This window comes from Branchiostoma lanceolatum, chromosome 14 (assembly GCF_035083965.1).
Source record: "Branchiostoma lanceolatum isolate klBraLanc5 chromosome 14, klBraLanc5.hap2, whole genome shotgun sequence".
NCBI lineage: Eukaryota > Metazoa > Chordata > Leptocardii > Amphioxiformes > Branchiostomatidae > Branchiostoma > Branchiostoma lanceolatum.
The window spans coordinates 11,118,967-11,134,836 of NC_089735.1; the positions used below are offsets into that span (position 1 = coordinate 11,118,967).

General features: G+C 41.7%; 2 protein-coding genes across 5 annotated transcripts; one reads left to right on the forward strand and one right to left on the reverse strand.

Moving 5' to 3' along the window:
* Positions 1-4: 4 nt before the first annotated feature.
* Positions 5-5,945, reverse strand: LOC136449179 (lipopolysaccharide-induced tumor necrosis factor-alpha factor homolog). Of its 3 annotated transcripts, none has more exons than XM_066449057.1 (6): positions 5,794-5,945; positions 3,734-3,961; positions 2,028-2,102; positions 1,393-1,471; positions 771-930; positions 5-282 (listed from the first exon to the last, which is right to left on the reverse strand). In XM_066449057.1, the coding sequence occupies exons 2-6, from the start codon at positions 3,947-3,949 to the stop codon at positions 171-173; spliced, it is 642 nt and encodes a 213-aa protein (XP_066305154.1). In that variant the 5' UTR covers positions 3,950-3,961; positions 5,794-5,945; the 3' UTR covers positions 5-170. The 3 variants fall into 3 exon arrangements, with proteins under 3 accessions (XP_066305154.1, XP_066305153.1, XP_066305155.1); XM_066449056.1 differs by having other exon boundaries at positions 2,028-2,105; XM_066449058.1 differs by lacking the exon at positions 2,028-2,102 and having other exon boundaries at positions 5,794-5,940.
* Positions 5,946-8,564: 2,619 nt separating this feature from the next.
* LOC136448753 (lipopolysaccharide-induced tumor necrosis factor-alpha factor homolog) lies at positions 8,565-14,800 on the forward strand. Of its 2 annotated transcripts, none has more exons than XM_066448399.1 (5): positions 8,565-8,657; positions 10,751-10,861; positions 11,511-11,547; positions 11,956-12,118; positions 13,826-14,800. In XM_066448399.1, the coding sequence occupies exons 2-5, from the start codon at positions 10,772-10,774 to the stop codon at positions 13,935-13,937; spliced, it is 402 nt and encodes a 133-aa protein (XP_066304496.1). In that variant the 5' UTR covers positions 8,565-8,657; positions 10,751-10,771; the 3' UTR covers positions 13,938-14,800. The 2 variants fall into 2 exon arrangements, with proteins under 2 accessions (XP_066304496.1, XP_066304495.1); XM_066448398.1 differs by having other exon boundaries at positions 8,568-8,657; positions 10,754-10,861.
* The last annotated feature ends 1,070 nt before the right edge of the window (positions 14,801-15,870 follow it).

Below are 15,870 nucleotides of genomic sequence, written 5' to 3' on the forward strand. Positions count from 1 at the left end.
CAGATTTTCCCCTCAGTCAGTCTTCATGTTGATATTCCATTCAAGCAGTATTTTTACAAACCCGAGAACTAAGCAACTAAATTGGTGTGGCCTTATGTTTGTCATCTGCAAGCATACTGAAGGACCAACTGCTGTTAAAGCCAGCCAGGTGTTGTAGGTGCTGCAGGTGTTTAGCTGACCCTGTCGTAGGTGCCCAGGTGGGTGCTACAGTTGGGGCAGGAGTGGCGAGCATCCTTCAGCTCATCAATACACAGCGGGATCAGGCAGCACCCGGCCCAACACCTGGAAAACAAACAAACGAACAGAAACTTTCAGGTACAGGGGTTTAGGTAAAGGTCTGGACTTCAATCATGTTATTTGCATCTTTGATATATCTTACCTAATCCCAAGGAGGTTGTATATCTAACCTCCTTGCTAATCCTTACCTCATGACCTCAATGAAAAGTGACCTGCAGGTCAATCTAAGCTTCACGAATAAACAAAGGTTCAAACGAACAAACAAGGGTCATCATGCCATGTAACATTTCAACATTGATTCTAATTACAGGATAGGTTAGGTCAGTAAACCAGGCAATCTCTGCAAAAAAATGATACCAAGAGCTCTGTATAGTCTACGTAAAAAGGATATATAGTACCTTGTGCTTTATAAACACCTCTATATGTGCCTTGTCACTGCCAGGGCTAGCCCTTTGTAATAGTCTCGGCTAGTTGGGTAGCTTTGGCTGTATGTCTTTACACAATCAAACAAATCAATTGAATCACCGACTCACCCCACAAGGAAAAGGCCCCCCATGGCCAGCCAGGTGATAAGTCCCACCTCGGAGTCCACCCTGGTCTGGACGGTCTGGTGGCAGGTGGGGCACACACAGGTGACCGGGTAACCGGTACGGAATGACTGCGGACTGGTCACAATCACGCCAGGCTGGGACACTGGAAACAGGAGTGGAGGTCAGTTGTACTACATAGTGCTCCACTGTGTTCTACTCAGCTACGGTGGTCAAGTAGCCTACATCCTAGGGTATAAACACATAGATACTCTGCATTGTGACTATACAGGGCATCATAGACACAGACAATATAAACACAGACACACTGACACACAACCATACACACATACACCACAAATCAACACTAGCACAAGAGATGAAAAACAGGTTGAGCATGTCAAAATCACTTATATATATCGCTATCCTACATATCAGTGACATTTACACACGACCATTACGAGTTAGTAACTTTGACAATTCTCAACAATTTTTTCCAGTTATATTTCAAGTTACTATTAGTATTGACTCGTTTTGCAAGTGCATTCTAGTGACACTGAAGAAGAGTGATGGATGTCACTCAAAACGTCTGGATGCCATCTCCATATCTTATGTAAGGCAGCCTTACCGATGACAGTGGTGCCAGGCGGTGCAGGGGGCTGACCAGGGCCCTGCGGGGTATAGCCTCCCGGGGGTGGCTGAGGGTACTGGAAACAAAATAAAGGCACACATATATATCTAGTGGACATGAGGTTGAGAGGTCACAGATCTATTCCTGCCATTACAGGGTAGACGTTGTGTTCTTGGGAAAGACAACATGCCTTTCCTAACACCTCCCAGGTGAAAATCGGAACCTGACTTTGGTTGGGGAAGTAAAAGGCAGTGGAAGGAAAGAGTTTGGCTTCGACTTTCTAGATTGTATACCCTGCCCTAGACCTCGAAGGCTATGGGACCTATACCTTTACCTTACCCATAAAACATACATGAACTACTTGCAATGTCACTGTACATATACAAAGCTGGGTACACCAAATAAAAGACGCGGCTAGAGATCAAAATTGGATTAAATGTTAGGATTACGAACATGAAAATGGCAGCAAAAATGTAGCAAGGAGACAAGAGACACCATTGCAAGGTACTGTACACTATACAACTAACATAACCTCCTACAACCAGCAGCTCCTGCAGATAAAACCTACTATGCAGAACACCCAACATAATAAGGTTCCTATTGATGGGCGTCGTCACTCCATCGCTACATACCGTTGCTAGGTGTGGCTGTGCTGGATACTGTACTGGCCCAGGTGGCTGGGTCATGTACACTACTGGTTGTCCTGGCTGCTTGTAAATGTGGGCAAGATAATCAGGGTCTTATTAGTCTCAAATCATGCAACCTATTCTGGATGGCACTAGCCTGAATAAATTACGTTTCTTGCAGCTCTTCCACTGGTCAGGACCCTAGCGGCTTTAATGACAGCCATCATATGTAAGTTAGGAGAATTGGGGACATTCTAATCCAATATGTATACATATATGTGCCAACAATGGACAATGTCAGACTTGGAACTGTTGGTTACAATCAGAGGCTGTTATGACTGATTTTCATGGTGGGAGAGAATCCTTAGCTCCTATTGGACTGATTTGTAACGAAATATAGATTCCCGAGCTCCTATTGGTACTTCTTTTTTGGTAGTCAGTCTCCTAACTAATAAGAGGTGCACTGCCACAAACTCTGCAGAAAGGGGTCCGCAGAGCTTTGGACAGTGACTTTGTGTAACACAGACTAGGCTGCCACATGACAGTTTGAATTGATTGCGGGGAGGGGAGCTACATTTTTGTATATCATACAGTATTCCACATGTACATGTACATGTACAGAGTGCTACCATCAGCATGATGATTACTCTATTCCTGATTTTAACCTTCTCCATTTTAACCTAATCCCATGACCAATACAAAATTGACATGCTTAGAAGGTCCTTCTAACCTAGGCCTGTCAAAATCATGCATATCTACAGAAGTATTACTGAAGTGAAAGAAGTCAATATTTATAGAAGTATGACTGAAGTGAAAGAAGTCAAACCCTTTAAATAACTTATAAGATTAAGAATACGGGACAGATGAAAAGCTTGTTGGTGCGCACTTTACTTTGTGATAAACATGTACATAACATGCAACTAATGTTCATTTTGTCCTGTTTAAAATCAGCCTTTTGGAATGGATTTGAATCTAAATCTAAATCGTAAGATTTGAATCTAAATCGTAAGAATCTAAAACGTAAGTTATTGTAAGGTATCAAAATAAGGTTAATATGGAAAACAACAAGTCCATGAGAAGTAAATAAAGTAAACAAATTCAATATTCAAATCTGCATCCAGTAACTTAAGTGGTGATTTTCATGCCTGGAACAAAATCAGAGATTTGTTATTTCTTTCTCCAGGTGTGAACTCACCCCAGCTTGTTGGTCCGGTTGTGGGGGGTACGGCTCACATGGCTGCTTGTAGAAAAATGGTTAATTTTTACTAGATCTTTATTTCATAACTTAATTACTATCATATCACATGTCTCTTCGCATTGGGTGGCAAGGGAATTCACTTCAAAATGTACTTGTATTTGTAGCTGAGCAGCCATCATTAATATTAGCCATTATTGTGAAGTAATAACGGTCATATTTGAATGGTTCATATTTGAAAAAGCATCTTTAAATTTTGGAAACCCTACAGTTTCACTTTTCCATTGGATTTAAAATACTCAGACTAATGTGTAACCAAATATCATAAAATTCACAGCACGTTTGCCCTTTAACTTAAAGATGACCTTGGATGTTTTGAATTTAAATAAAGTTGAACCAATTCATGTGTAGTGACAATTGCATCTACCCATTCCCTTGCATTATGGAACATACATACATTATTACAAGCTGTTGTTGTATTCATATTTGTTTGTAGTGTTACCATAGTGATACCTACCCCAGGTTGTTGTGGACCGGGTGGGTATGCCCCAGGCTGGCCAGGCTGCGGGGGTGGGTACGCCCCGGGTTGCTGCTGGGGTGGGTACGTCCCGGGTTGTTGCCCGGGTGGGTACGCCCCGGGTTGTTGCTGGGGGTAGTATGGTTGCCCAGCCGCCGGTTGCCCGGGATATGGGGGCGGGGCCTGTTGCTCCCCTGCTTCTTGTGCCTTAGACATCTCTTTTAAGTGCTGCAAACAGAGGAAAATGTAGACAAAAAATGAAAATGCTGCAACCTATTACTTTGACACGTACCCTCAAATTCTACCAGAAATGTAAAATTCAGATTAACCATGCCACCTCAGTCTCTAAAAGACTCTAGGTTGCTGGAAAAATAGCAGAAATTTACCAATTAGACTGAACAATACACCAGAGGAGTACTATCAATTGGCCATAGAGTACAATTTACAAATACAACACAATCTATTTGACCAATTTCTACTATTTTCCAGCAACCCTTGGAGTGTGGTAGAGACCTTGCTACACCACAGTCTGAATTCAGAATCATGGTAGACTGTTACACAGTAGGCCTGTAGAAGAAATAAATTCCCTCTCAGAAGGCCATGGAATGCAAACATCATCATAAGTCACTGAGTTAGCCTGGTTAGTTTCCCGGGGCTCCAATACTTCACTACTGTAAATCCAGAAATGTTTGCAGCGGTTTTATGTTCGCGGTTTTCGTGTTGAACTTTCAGCACGAACTTAAAACCACCACAAAACTTTTGCCCACCTATGACTGTAGCAGCTGCGCAACTATTGTTTCAAACGCGAACTTAAAACCATCGTGAACACTCCATTTCCTCCCTACCGCGAAAAAAAACCCTGCATGAACTTAAATGCATTTACAGTAACTAGGATGGCACCCAGGCTATCTTCCCTTGGGGTAAATTGTATAGCAACTGACACAACAAACAGTACCGAACAGGACTGCTATCCAGTTGTACTTTGAATGAAAGAAGACATTTGAATGATCTTAAGACATTTAGACTTGACCCGACAGATGGTCAATGGATAACCTTCCAGCTTGCTTGACCTCAGAGTCCCTGACACACCCAATACTAGAGAGACACCATATTTTTGGCTACAAAACCATTAGACAGTGACAATCACACTAGATTATCTGATAACTGATATAATAATAATAATAATAATGTAAACAATTCACCATCAGTTTTGAGACTCAGCTACAACTGGCTCCAGTGTATCAAAGGCCGCAAAAAAGCACATTTGTACTACAGTATGTGCAAAGGAATGGGTATTTATGTATGCACACAGGGGTCTAACCCTAATGTGTCATGTACAGTTAAACTTAAGGGGCCAAAAACGGGGGTGACACCAAATGGACTACAACACTACAAGTTAAGCTTTGGAACAATCTTTAATAAGTCTGTAATTTTACAGATTTTATGTTTCATCTCAGATAAATGTAATAAATGTTTCTATTTCTTCAGCAGATCCCCCTAAATTCTTTCAGCCACCCCCCCCCCCATCTTCCAATCATCCACTAGAGAAAGGCAACTTGACCCTGAAACATATGAGGTCAACAGTCTACAGGGCAATTAACCTACATACTAAGTGGTAATAAACTGTAAATGTGACCTTGAATTACTTGGATCTGAATGCACATCTCATTCGCTAGCTATTAAACGGTATTGAAACTTCCCCTGACTTTTTTTCAAGATGGGAGGGGCTATAGGGCTAGACTTAGGGTTGGGTTGTTGTTTACGTTCTACCACCACGTATCCTCAAATATTAAGAGCTTCAAAATCTCTGCTCTAATGACCCACAGAATAATAATATATCTTTTGGTGTATAACTGAAGTCTTCAAATGTGTGCTCGATTGTTTCAAATTCCCCTGGTTGGCTCCACTGAGTTGGATCGTTCGTACCAAAAAAAAACATCAACATATACGCCTAGCGAAGCAACATGTTGATATAGTGTCACCAAAAATCGGGCTTAAATCAGAGTTGTTTAAGATAATTAATCACCTCAGATGATTCCGAAAGTGCTGTCCATACTTACCTAACAACTATGACCAGACTGGAGCGGGGAAACCTTGAAATCAGACGTGTCACGACAAGAAAAAGCGAGGAGGAAGTTTTGCCTCTCCGAAATCCTTGGGGCGGGAGACGTTCTAGACGGCAGGGGTCTACCTTTTTACCGGAATGCCCCGGAATGCCCATGAAGGAGGGTGAATTCTACCGGAATACACTATGTTTTGATGAGTAAACATCACAGGTTGCTGTATTTTGACATGAAATTATATCTTTAGGGCCCAGGGAACGAGAAATCACTAGAAATTAGCGATCGGTGATAGTTCCCCGGTCAGCAATAAAAGCAAACATGGCGACTGGCGGGCGCCGATGGCCATCACTAATTTCTAATGATTTCTCGTTCCCTGGGCCATGAATATATCATTTCATGCCAAAATACAGCAATTTGTGATGTTTACTCATCAAAGTATAATGTATTCCGGTAGAATTCACCCTCCTTTATGGGCATTCCGGGGCATTCCGGTGTAAAACGGGCATTCCGGGACATTCCGGTAAAAAGGCAGACCGGACGGAACCACAAATGCGCAAGACTAAATTTGGTCATGAATTATTCATGAACCCGATGACGTATGACATGTGGAAAGCGGGAGGGGCAGTCTTCATCTCCAAGTAGATGTAGGGTTGAAACATGTCCTTTTGTGGCGTTTTTAAAAGTTTTGCGAGTGAGTGTTTATCTTTATATAATCATAAATATCTGATTAAAAAAATCGGAGTAACACATATCATTGGAGTTTGACTTCACAGCGGGTCCCCCGCAAAGATTATATTTTCTGTTCGATGTTTAACGTTATATCTTTGTCTGCCTGTCTATCTGTTTGTTTATTTGTTTGTTTATATTCTTAAAAAGTAGGGAGAAATACATCAAACGTCTATCATTGTCGTCCATTACACTTCAGGAGATTTTCAGGTTTATACTTTTTTTCTTCATACACTGCCCAAGAGAAGGGTCCCCAGAAATTGCGAAATAGAATAAAATGGAACGAAATGGAACGAAAATGAACAAACTGGAACGAAATGGAACGAAATGGAACGAACTAAAACAACATATGTAACGTTATGAAATGAAGAAGAAGAAGAAATACCAGTAGATAGCGAATATAAGGTGTAGACCAGAACTGGAAGCATTTTAAATACAGAAGTGAGTGGTAAATACATATTATAACGTGTTTTATTTCTTGAATCCATGTGTTTAATATCAAATACAACGTTTTTCTTGTCGCGTTTGTGTAGCTAGATTCTTCCCTGAAAATGGATCGCCGCGTGCAAAGAGATCCGACGCTCTTCCTTGTGTTTACCAACGATCTGCAAATGAACTGCTGAAAATAGCGACATTTCATAGCCTCCAAGCAGACCTACGGGTTGCAAGTTGCAAAACGTACTTCCTCTGCCAGTTTGTGGCCTCTGATATGGCCTTCGCAACCCATAGATTTGCTTGGAGATTAACATTTCACACTCCATTCAAACACGGACGTGGAGTCCTCTGGAGACATTTCTGCTTCCCTGTTCCCGACAAAATAAAGGAGGGGTGTGGACGTGTAGGACATGTATTTCACGGTTCACACAACACGCAAACACGCTGTATAAATAATAAAATTACCATTGCCTCATGCCCTCTTGGAGATGCAATGTTACCACCAACTTCTGTATAATCTGGTCCTAACTTTGATACTCAGTTCCGTTTGCTTGTTTTCCCTGCTATTTGCAGCAGTTCATTTGAAGATCGTTGGTAAACACAAGAAGAGCGGCGGATCTCTTTGCACGCGGCGATCCCATTTTCAGAGAATAATCTAGCCACACAAACGCGGCCAAAACATTGTATTTAATATTAAACACATGGATTCAAGAAATAAAACACGTTATAATATGCATTTACCACTCACTTCTGTATTTAAAATGCTTCCTGTTCCGGTCTACACCTTATATTCGCTATCTACTAATATTTCATTTCATAATGTTACATATGTTGTTTTACTTCGTTCCATTTCGTTCCATTTCGTTCCATTTCGTTCCATTTCGCACTTTTGGGGGCCGCATTTTCAGGGAAGAATCTAGCCACACAAACGCGGCAAAAACGTTGTATTTAATATCATCACATGGATTCAAGAAATAAAATACATTATATTATGTATTTACCACTCACTTCTGTATCTAAAATGCTTCCTGTTCCGGTCTACTCCTAGATCCTTATATTTCGCTATCTACTGGTATTTCATTTCATAATGTTACATATGTTGTTTTAGTCCGTTCCATTTCGTTCCATTTCGTTCCATTTCGTCCGATTTCGTTCCATTTCGTTCCATTTCGTTCCATTTCGTACTTTTGGGGACCGCATTTTCAGGGAAGAATCTAGCCACACAAACGCGGCAAAAACGTTGTACATGTATTTGATATCATCACATGGATTCAAGAAATGAAATACATTATATTATGTATTTACCACTCACTTCTGTATTTAAAATGCTTCCTGTTCCGGTCTACTCCTAGAACCTTATATTTCGCTATCTACTGGTATTTCATTTCATAATGTTACATATGTTGTTTTAGTTCGTTCCATTTCGTTCCATTTCGTTCCATTTCGTTTCATTTCGTTCCATTTCGTTCCATTTCGTTCCATTTAGTATTTCGTTCCATTTCGCACTTTCTGGGGACCGCAAGAAAGAAGGGCCTAGACATCTTCATTTCACCGGAACAAAGAGGGCAAATAGGTCGTTCTCGTCGCCAAAGCAACTCCGCCACACCTTCTAAACAGTGGCTCATGTTTCATTGCCTGAGATCACGTGCTGCTGACTTTATTTGTAGCGTACCTGTGCGACGTCTTGTCATACCTGTAAGGTGGGTGTACCGCTTTTTATTTCCTTATACGATCCAACCTGTACCGTTAGGTATATTAAAACTATATCAGTCTTCCTGCGACGTCATATCACCCCTAAGGACAGCATTGAGGTTAAACCTTGGATGGTATCCCTTCTGTTGGCGTCCAAACATCTAGTCTCATTTGCAGTTGCAACTTGGCTGAATACGTGTAACCATACTCGTTTTTTATCGGTCGTTTCTACGTTCCAAAGTGTTATAGCCATGTGTCCCCGCCCATCTGAACACGACAAGGTTGTGAATTCCAGGCTGAGATCTGGCTGCTTACAATATTGCAATTTGTAGGGTGCTTTTATAATCCCTTTTTAAATGCGTAGAAGAAGAAAGTTAGGCATTCATATAGCTCAAGATTTTAGACGGACATTGTGCAGTATATGCTCTGTGCTGTAGGATCACTGAAATGTTGGAGTTGAAGCTATTTTTGACAATACGAGGTGAAATACTTCATGCATGGCAATCCGTTACGCATCACAGGATATCAAAAGACTATTTTAGTTGTTTGCAACGGCCTTGTCACCAGCTAGGAGGCTCAATTGATGGAATATAATTAAACGTTATGCGTAATATGATGTCTTGTATGTTTATGTTGGTTTCAAATGTAAGGACTTGTTTATATCATTTTGACATGGGTTGCATTTAGCACATGCAATCACTTGTAAAATGTACTTAGAAAATGATGGCACAAAACAAGATGTTTCTTGCCGCAATGTTGTCTGTAAGACTGCACGTTGATTTGTAATTTGAGGCGAATTTAAAGGACAGCAAACCAAAAGAAAAGTAAATTGTATGTAAAGGTAGTACTTTGTACACGTGAGAACTAGGCCACCGTGCTTAGCCATTCTCAGAAGCCCAGAAACTTTATTCTGTCAGGATAAGACAGATTCTGTCCTAACCGTAACAAAAAGGCACTGGAATTGAAAATCTATTTTTGAAACGTATTTGCGACGAGACGGCAAAATGAGGCTGCTTGGCTTGTTTGATGGTTGTTTTGTGGTGTTTTGTGGGGAAGCTGGTATTGACGGGCATGTTCGTGATACCTGGTTTTGCCTCATTGAAACCCATTGATAGTATGTTTTATTATCGTCATCGAAATCACTTGTGGCAACATACATTTCTGTTCATTCTTAATTTAGATGTACTAATTTTTCGTGTCGTCGTCGAAAACATCATAGTTCTTGATGTTCTGACGTGTTGATATTTATCTTACTAGTATTGTACACTGCCCTCCCCTGTTGATAGAAGTTCAATGGTTTGTTTTTGTTTGGTCAAGAGCCAGAGCGTTTAGACAACAATAGACGAGGCCATCGCTGCGTGTACATGTATATATCGTGTTGTGTTTTCTATTGACGAGTTAAATCGGCTCGTCAAATACTTTCGCACAGTTTTGACTCGTTGCTATAACAAGGACGTGGTACGCCTCCCTCCACTAGGCCATGTTATGACGTCACCGATAGCCGGCCTCGCCTGGTGCACGCCAGGAACGTCGTGTGATTGTCGTGCGATTGCAAACTTCAAAGGACATGTCGTGCCAGACAAAGGCTGTCTAAGATTTATGCCGGCGGTTGGTTCTGTAACAGCCTGCTTGAAAAAATCAAAATTGTAAGACTACCTACGACGAATGCAACCGCGCCCTATACATATAAGAAGCAAAATATTTCTCTTTATCTACAAGGTAAGGGAAGTCTACATTGAATGAAACTGTAAACTTTCCACTAAAAAATGCTGATGATAGCACGAGGTGCTGAAAATGGAGGTTCAGTCGCAGTTCCATAGAAAGCCGCTAGAGGGGGTTGCGGTGTTATTGTACCTTCCTTAGCGCTATATATAGCAGACTCTATGTACGAGTCAGGCTTTTTCAAAAAGCCCGACTCGTAGCGACTCTTAAGGAGACTAGAAAAGGTGTGGCATCAAGCCGCAATATTGCATTTTTCGTGTCCAAGTCCACTCATTACCCCCGAAAACATCGTGTACTTCGGTGCATCTGTTTGTTTTGTTTGTCTGTTTGTTTGTTTGTTTTATTAAGATCTCCATCTCTTTGCTATTTCGTTTTCCAGCAGAAATAGGAAACATCAGTGATGTCTGCGCCGGCATATCCACAGCAGGTCCAGGCCCCGGTCCAGGCCCCGGGCCAGGTCCCGGGCCAGGTCGCACCGGCCTACCAGCCGGTACGTATCATCATATATGCGCATCTTCATAGATATATGGGCATGGCTATTGACAGGATCGAGGTTCCCAAAAGGATTTGATCCCGTCTTTTCTTTTACTCTAACATCGTTTTTTCCGGTCAATCATTCTTGCTCAGGAATGTAAATAAATCTTAATTTTGAACCATTTGACAGGAGTATCCTCATAGATCTAGTTAGGGTTGACGGGCTCACGAGGTGAGCTTTTTTTTTTTAAAATAAGATTTTTTTGGCACTGTTGACAGGATTTTCCTTGTGAATAATTGTTCACAAGGAAAATCCTGTCAACAGTGCCAAAAAAATCTTATTGATAGGAACACCCTGTCAATAGCCCAGAAACGTCATAATACCTTTCTTGCACAACAATAAGGTATAAAGTATCGCAACTTCTATTACTATGAAACTTAACTATTTACTCTAGAACAGAGTATATTCTTTGATGTGGCGTAGGATGAGATTATGTACTTAACTTGTACTGTTATTGGTGGAATTTCTAACAATTAGCAGTACTGTCCTATACTGTTATAAATGCACAACGCATGGATTATCACATGTCAGTATAGCTAAATTTGGACATTCTGATATGGTCATTATTGTATATATTACTATACATTTTTTTCCTTCCCAACAGCCACCGCCCCCACCAATGGGTAACACTACTGTTGTAGGTAAGTATGGCATTTGACCAATGTCATTGCTAGCTTTGCATAACTTTGATGCACTGTGTATTTTCAACTTGTACTTTCTGAGGCATTCTGAAGATAAAAATGACCTTCGTCTACCAATGTTGACATCCATACAGCGTCGGCTATGGCTAAACAGTCTATTCGAAAACGACAGTCTCTGCCACACAAGTTACATCCGCATGCTGACTCAGTTCTGCAACAGCGTTCTTTTCTGCTGAGCCGCCTTTTCTTCTGCGCTATCAGCCTAGCTTCTCCTTATTTTAGTTGCCTGAACAGTGTGCATTTCCACCTGGATCGGTCGTCACGTATTTGCAAGGTTCGAATTCTCCCAGATATCCGTGTTGAATATGAATATGTGTGCACAGAAACTAATACACCTCCTGGTTACAGTGTCGCAGCCCGGGCCGATTGTCGTGAGCGGTCAGCAGCAGATGTCAAGTCACGAACCCGTCCAACTCACGTGTTCCACCTGCCAGCAACTCGTCCAGACCAGGGTGGACTACGAGATCGGCCTTATGACCTGGGTGGCCATGGGTGGCCTCTGTCTCATCGGGTGAGTGAAGAAGTCATGTTGGGATCAGACTCGTTGTGTCCCGGAAGGTTTTATAACCAGTAAGATACTCGTACACAATGTATGACATACCGTACTCGCCTGGCTGGTCTTATTACTCCGGGAAGGAGGATGACCTCCTTCTGGGAGTATTGGGAATGCATTTGTTTGCGCGTTCGCAGCTATAACTCACGATCCCGTTGTCGCACTGGTGTGTAACTTGGCATATCGTTTGCCTGGTTCGGCGTGGTGATGCACAATAGCTTTGTTACACCATAACTACTTTAAACGTCAATCCAATATCGTAATTGCACCCCTATGATTAATGCTATGTCCCACTGCCCTGCCATAGGGACCATGTTATAATCCGTTATGCATGACTGGAATACTTCAGGCAGATACGGGGTATAAATCTTCCTTACTTGCTGTGATCGTATAGTCACTGTTACATTGAAAAATAGACAACGTGCATCACCACGCGCAACCTAGCAAACGATATACCAAGTTACATACCAATGCAGCAACGGGAATTGTGAGTTTTAGCTGCGAACATGTGCATAGTGACCTCCAGTCTGTGTATTAAGTATGCCGTGTCCCGAGTCACAACTCGCATACAGTATGGGCACGGGACGGACGATGCATTTTTACGCACAGTGTGAAAATGGCAAATCTCTGGACCTTCAAACTTACCACACTTGTAGTTTATAATACGGAGGCTGTGACAATGTAAGAAGTTTACGCAGGGGATGAAAGATTGTTGAGAAATATATCTCAGAAAAGTGCGCGCGCCAGTGTCACTTCCGGGTGGTTAGATCCGGTGACCTTTGACCTTCGTGAAATGTTACGATAATATAAATTAGCCTTTTTTTTATTGCAAATAGCTTGATAGCTATAGATCAGGCCGGCCTGCAATAAATTGTGGAAAGAGGATTTACTGCATATTTGTGATTTCTGATACATCTTAGTTGTAAGGCTGAATGGTTCGTTGATAATTGAAAAGGGGCCATCTAGATCTAACTTTGTGACTTTTCCCGGAATTTCTAGATCCCATCTGTGCCATGCTGTAAAAACATACTTTTCAGCAGGTTGACCACTCCTGTATTGAAAGAAAAAGATAAACAAACACTTTTTTCTTTACTTGCTCTAAAACACTACTTGGACTGAGCAGAGATGCAATTTGTGTGGGTCAATACTTGTACATACTTAAATACTTCACGGAGAATTGTGTCCTACGGACTCTTGTTGTTTTTACTTCTAAGACAATGAAGTATTGTGTGTGGTATGACGGTCTGTGTGTGTGTGTGTGTGTGTGTGTGTGTGTGTGTGTGTGTGTGCATGCGTGTGTTTGTGTGTGTGTGTGTGTGTGTGTGTGTGTGTGTGCGTGCGTGCGTGCGTTCGTATGTGCGTGTGTGTGTGTGCGTGCGTGTGTTTGTGTGTGTGCGTGTGTGTGCGTGCGTGCGTGCGTATGTGCGTGTGTGTGTGCGTTCGTGTGTTTGTGTGCGTGCGTGTGTTTGTGTGTGTGTGTGTGCGCGTGCGTGCGTGCGTGCGTGCGTATGTGCGTGTGTGTGTACGTGCGTGTGTGTGTGTGCGTGTGCGCGTGTGTGTGACTGTATGTACATGTGTATATACGTGTGTTTGTTTGTGTGTTTCTGACCTAACTGGAGAAGATGAAGTCTGGCATGTCTGATTGCCTCACTTCTTGTTTTACAGCTGTGATCTCGGATGCTGCTTCATCCCGCTGTGTGTCAAACAGCTGAAGGATGCTCGGCACAGCTGCCCGAACTGCAACACCCACCTTGGCACCCACAAGCTGATGAGTTAAACACCTGACACACCTGGACACACACAAACAAACACCTGGAATAAACACCTGATACACCTGGGCACCGACAAACACCTGAAATAAACACCTGATACAATTAGGCACCCACAAGCTGATGAAGTAAACACCTGATACACCTGGGCACCCACAAGCTCCTCATGTAAACACCTGATGCACCAGGGTACCCACAAGCTGATGAAGTAAACACCCGATACGCCTGCACACGCACAAGCACACAGCATCTGACACACCGCACCCGAGGAAATCCTGAAAACTTTGTGATCTAACTTTTGATAAGACACCGTGCTCATAAATCTTAATCAATTGGGCATGTATTCTACTAGGATGTTTGTCTTTTCCCAGACGGATGTAACTCCTGTGGAGCGTTTGAAATTTTGTACATTATATTTGTGGCAATTTCCATATATACAAAAAGGCCACTAACAAACATAAGGCTAAAAGTTACACCAAGCATAACTGCTTTAGGGTGGTCATGATATCCATTATGAGATGTTTGTCACTCTATTTACCTGTATAATGCTGATACATGTATTATACTTCTACAGTATATGACCAAAATCAAGTTCTTTTGCGTTTATTTTAGAACTAGTATATCGGAATTGAATCATAACTCTGAAATCTAGTCAGGCAATTACTCAATAAGATTAACTTGATTTTTCTACCTTTTGAGTGAATTTGATTTGCTATTGTACAATTCTGTTGTGATAAGCAATCCTGTATATTTTTTAAACTATGAGTTTATTTATGCGGCATAGCTGATCTCGCGTTCTACACTTGATTTTAGTACTACCTCTCTGTCTGCCTTGACAGAATGCACAACATTAAAGATTGTATGTCTTGCATTTGTGCGTCCTTGTTTATTTCATTCAGAAATTTAACCTATTTGAGTGGTTACGCTCTAGCCTGAGTGTCATACTGTTTCAGTTCTAGGCTCTACCTTCACCATACAGTGGTGAAGGCAGAGCCTGGAACTGAAACAGGATGACACTCAGACTAATTACGATCAGTTAGCTCAATAGTTTGATTCATGATTTGTTGTCAGTTCATATAGAATACCATCGTAGCCAAAACAAAAGGCTGAATCGAGGCACTCTTTGCAAAGGTTTTTTTTCTGAATTTTTCTTGAGCATAGGATAGTTTTAACCTGAGAGACCACCCCTCATTTATAAAGGTACCAAAAAGGGACACCGTAAAACAGACTGAATGCTTTGGGTAGGCAATGCTTTATAGCAACGTTATTGCACAGCGATGGTATAAGATACAACGTATGGGAACTTCTATTGATTACAGACAAGTGTACGCAACTAATCTACTATGCAATATATGTGGTACACGTAATGACCTACAATGTATATGTACAATGTATTTATCTTCTAAAAAAAGTGCAAAAGTACACCAAACTTCTATCGATCTCTTTCGTGGTGTTTCCGTTTTCCTGGAGATTTTTTAGGTTTACCTTTTTTTCTTTATAAGGTCTCATCCCTGTAATACTCCGAAAAGAGTCCGTGCACCCAAAAAAATTAACTGCATGAACGTGTGTTTATATCGGAGGGAAATTCCCTTTTAGCCAGCCCGACTGATCTCAAGCGTCAAACTGATGAAAGCTTGTTTGTAACTGAAGAAATTAGCAGGTGACGTTCGGCAGCCGCGCGCGAGGTCGGACGTCCACAGCCGGCCATTGTCGGTGATGCGGCCGTGCGCTTTCAGCTCGGGAAAGTACCTTTTTTGGGGGGTGTAGCTAAGTGCAGTTTGTGATTGCCATTAAAAGGAATTGTATGCCAACTGGTAGTTGGCAATTTTTTTCACATGATCTAGGGTAGATGAGCTCAACAGAGAATGAATGACCTTGGTGCATTTCCTATAGCTTCACTACTAACGCGCCCATGTAAAACACGTTTTATAACATGTAAGC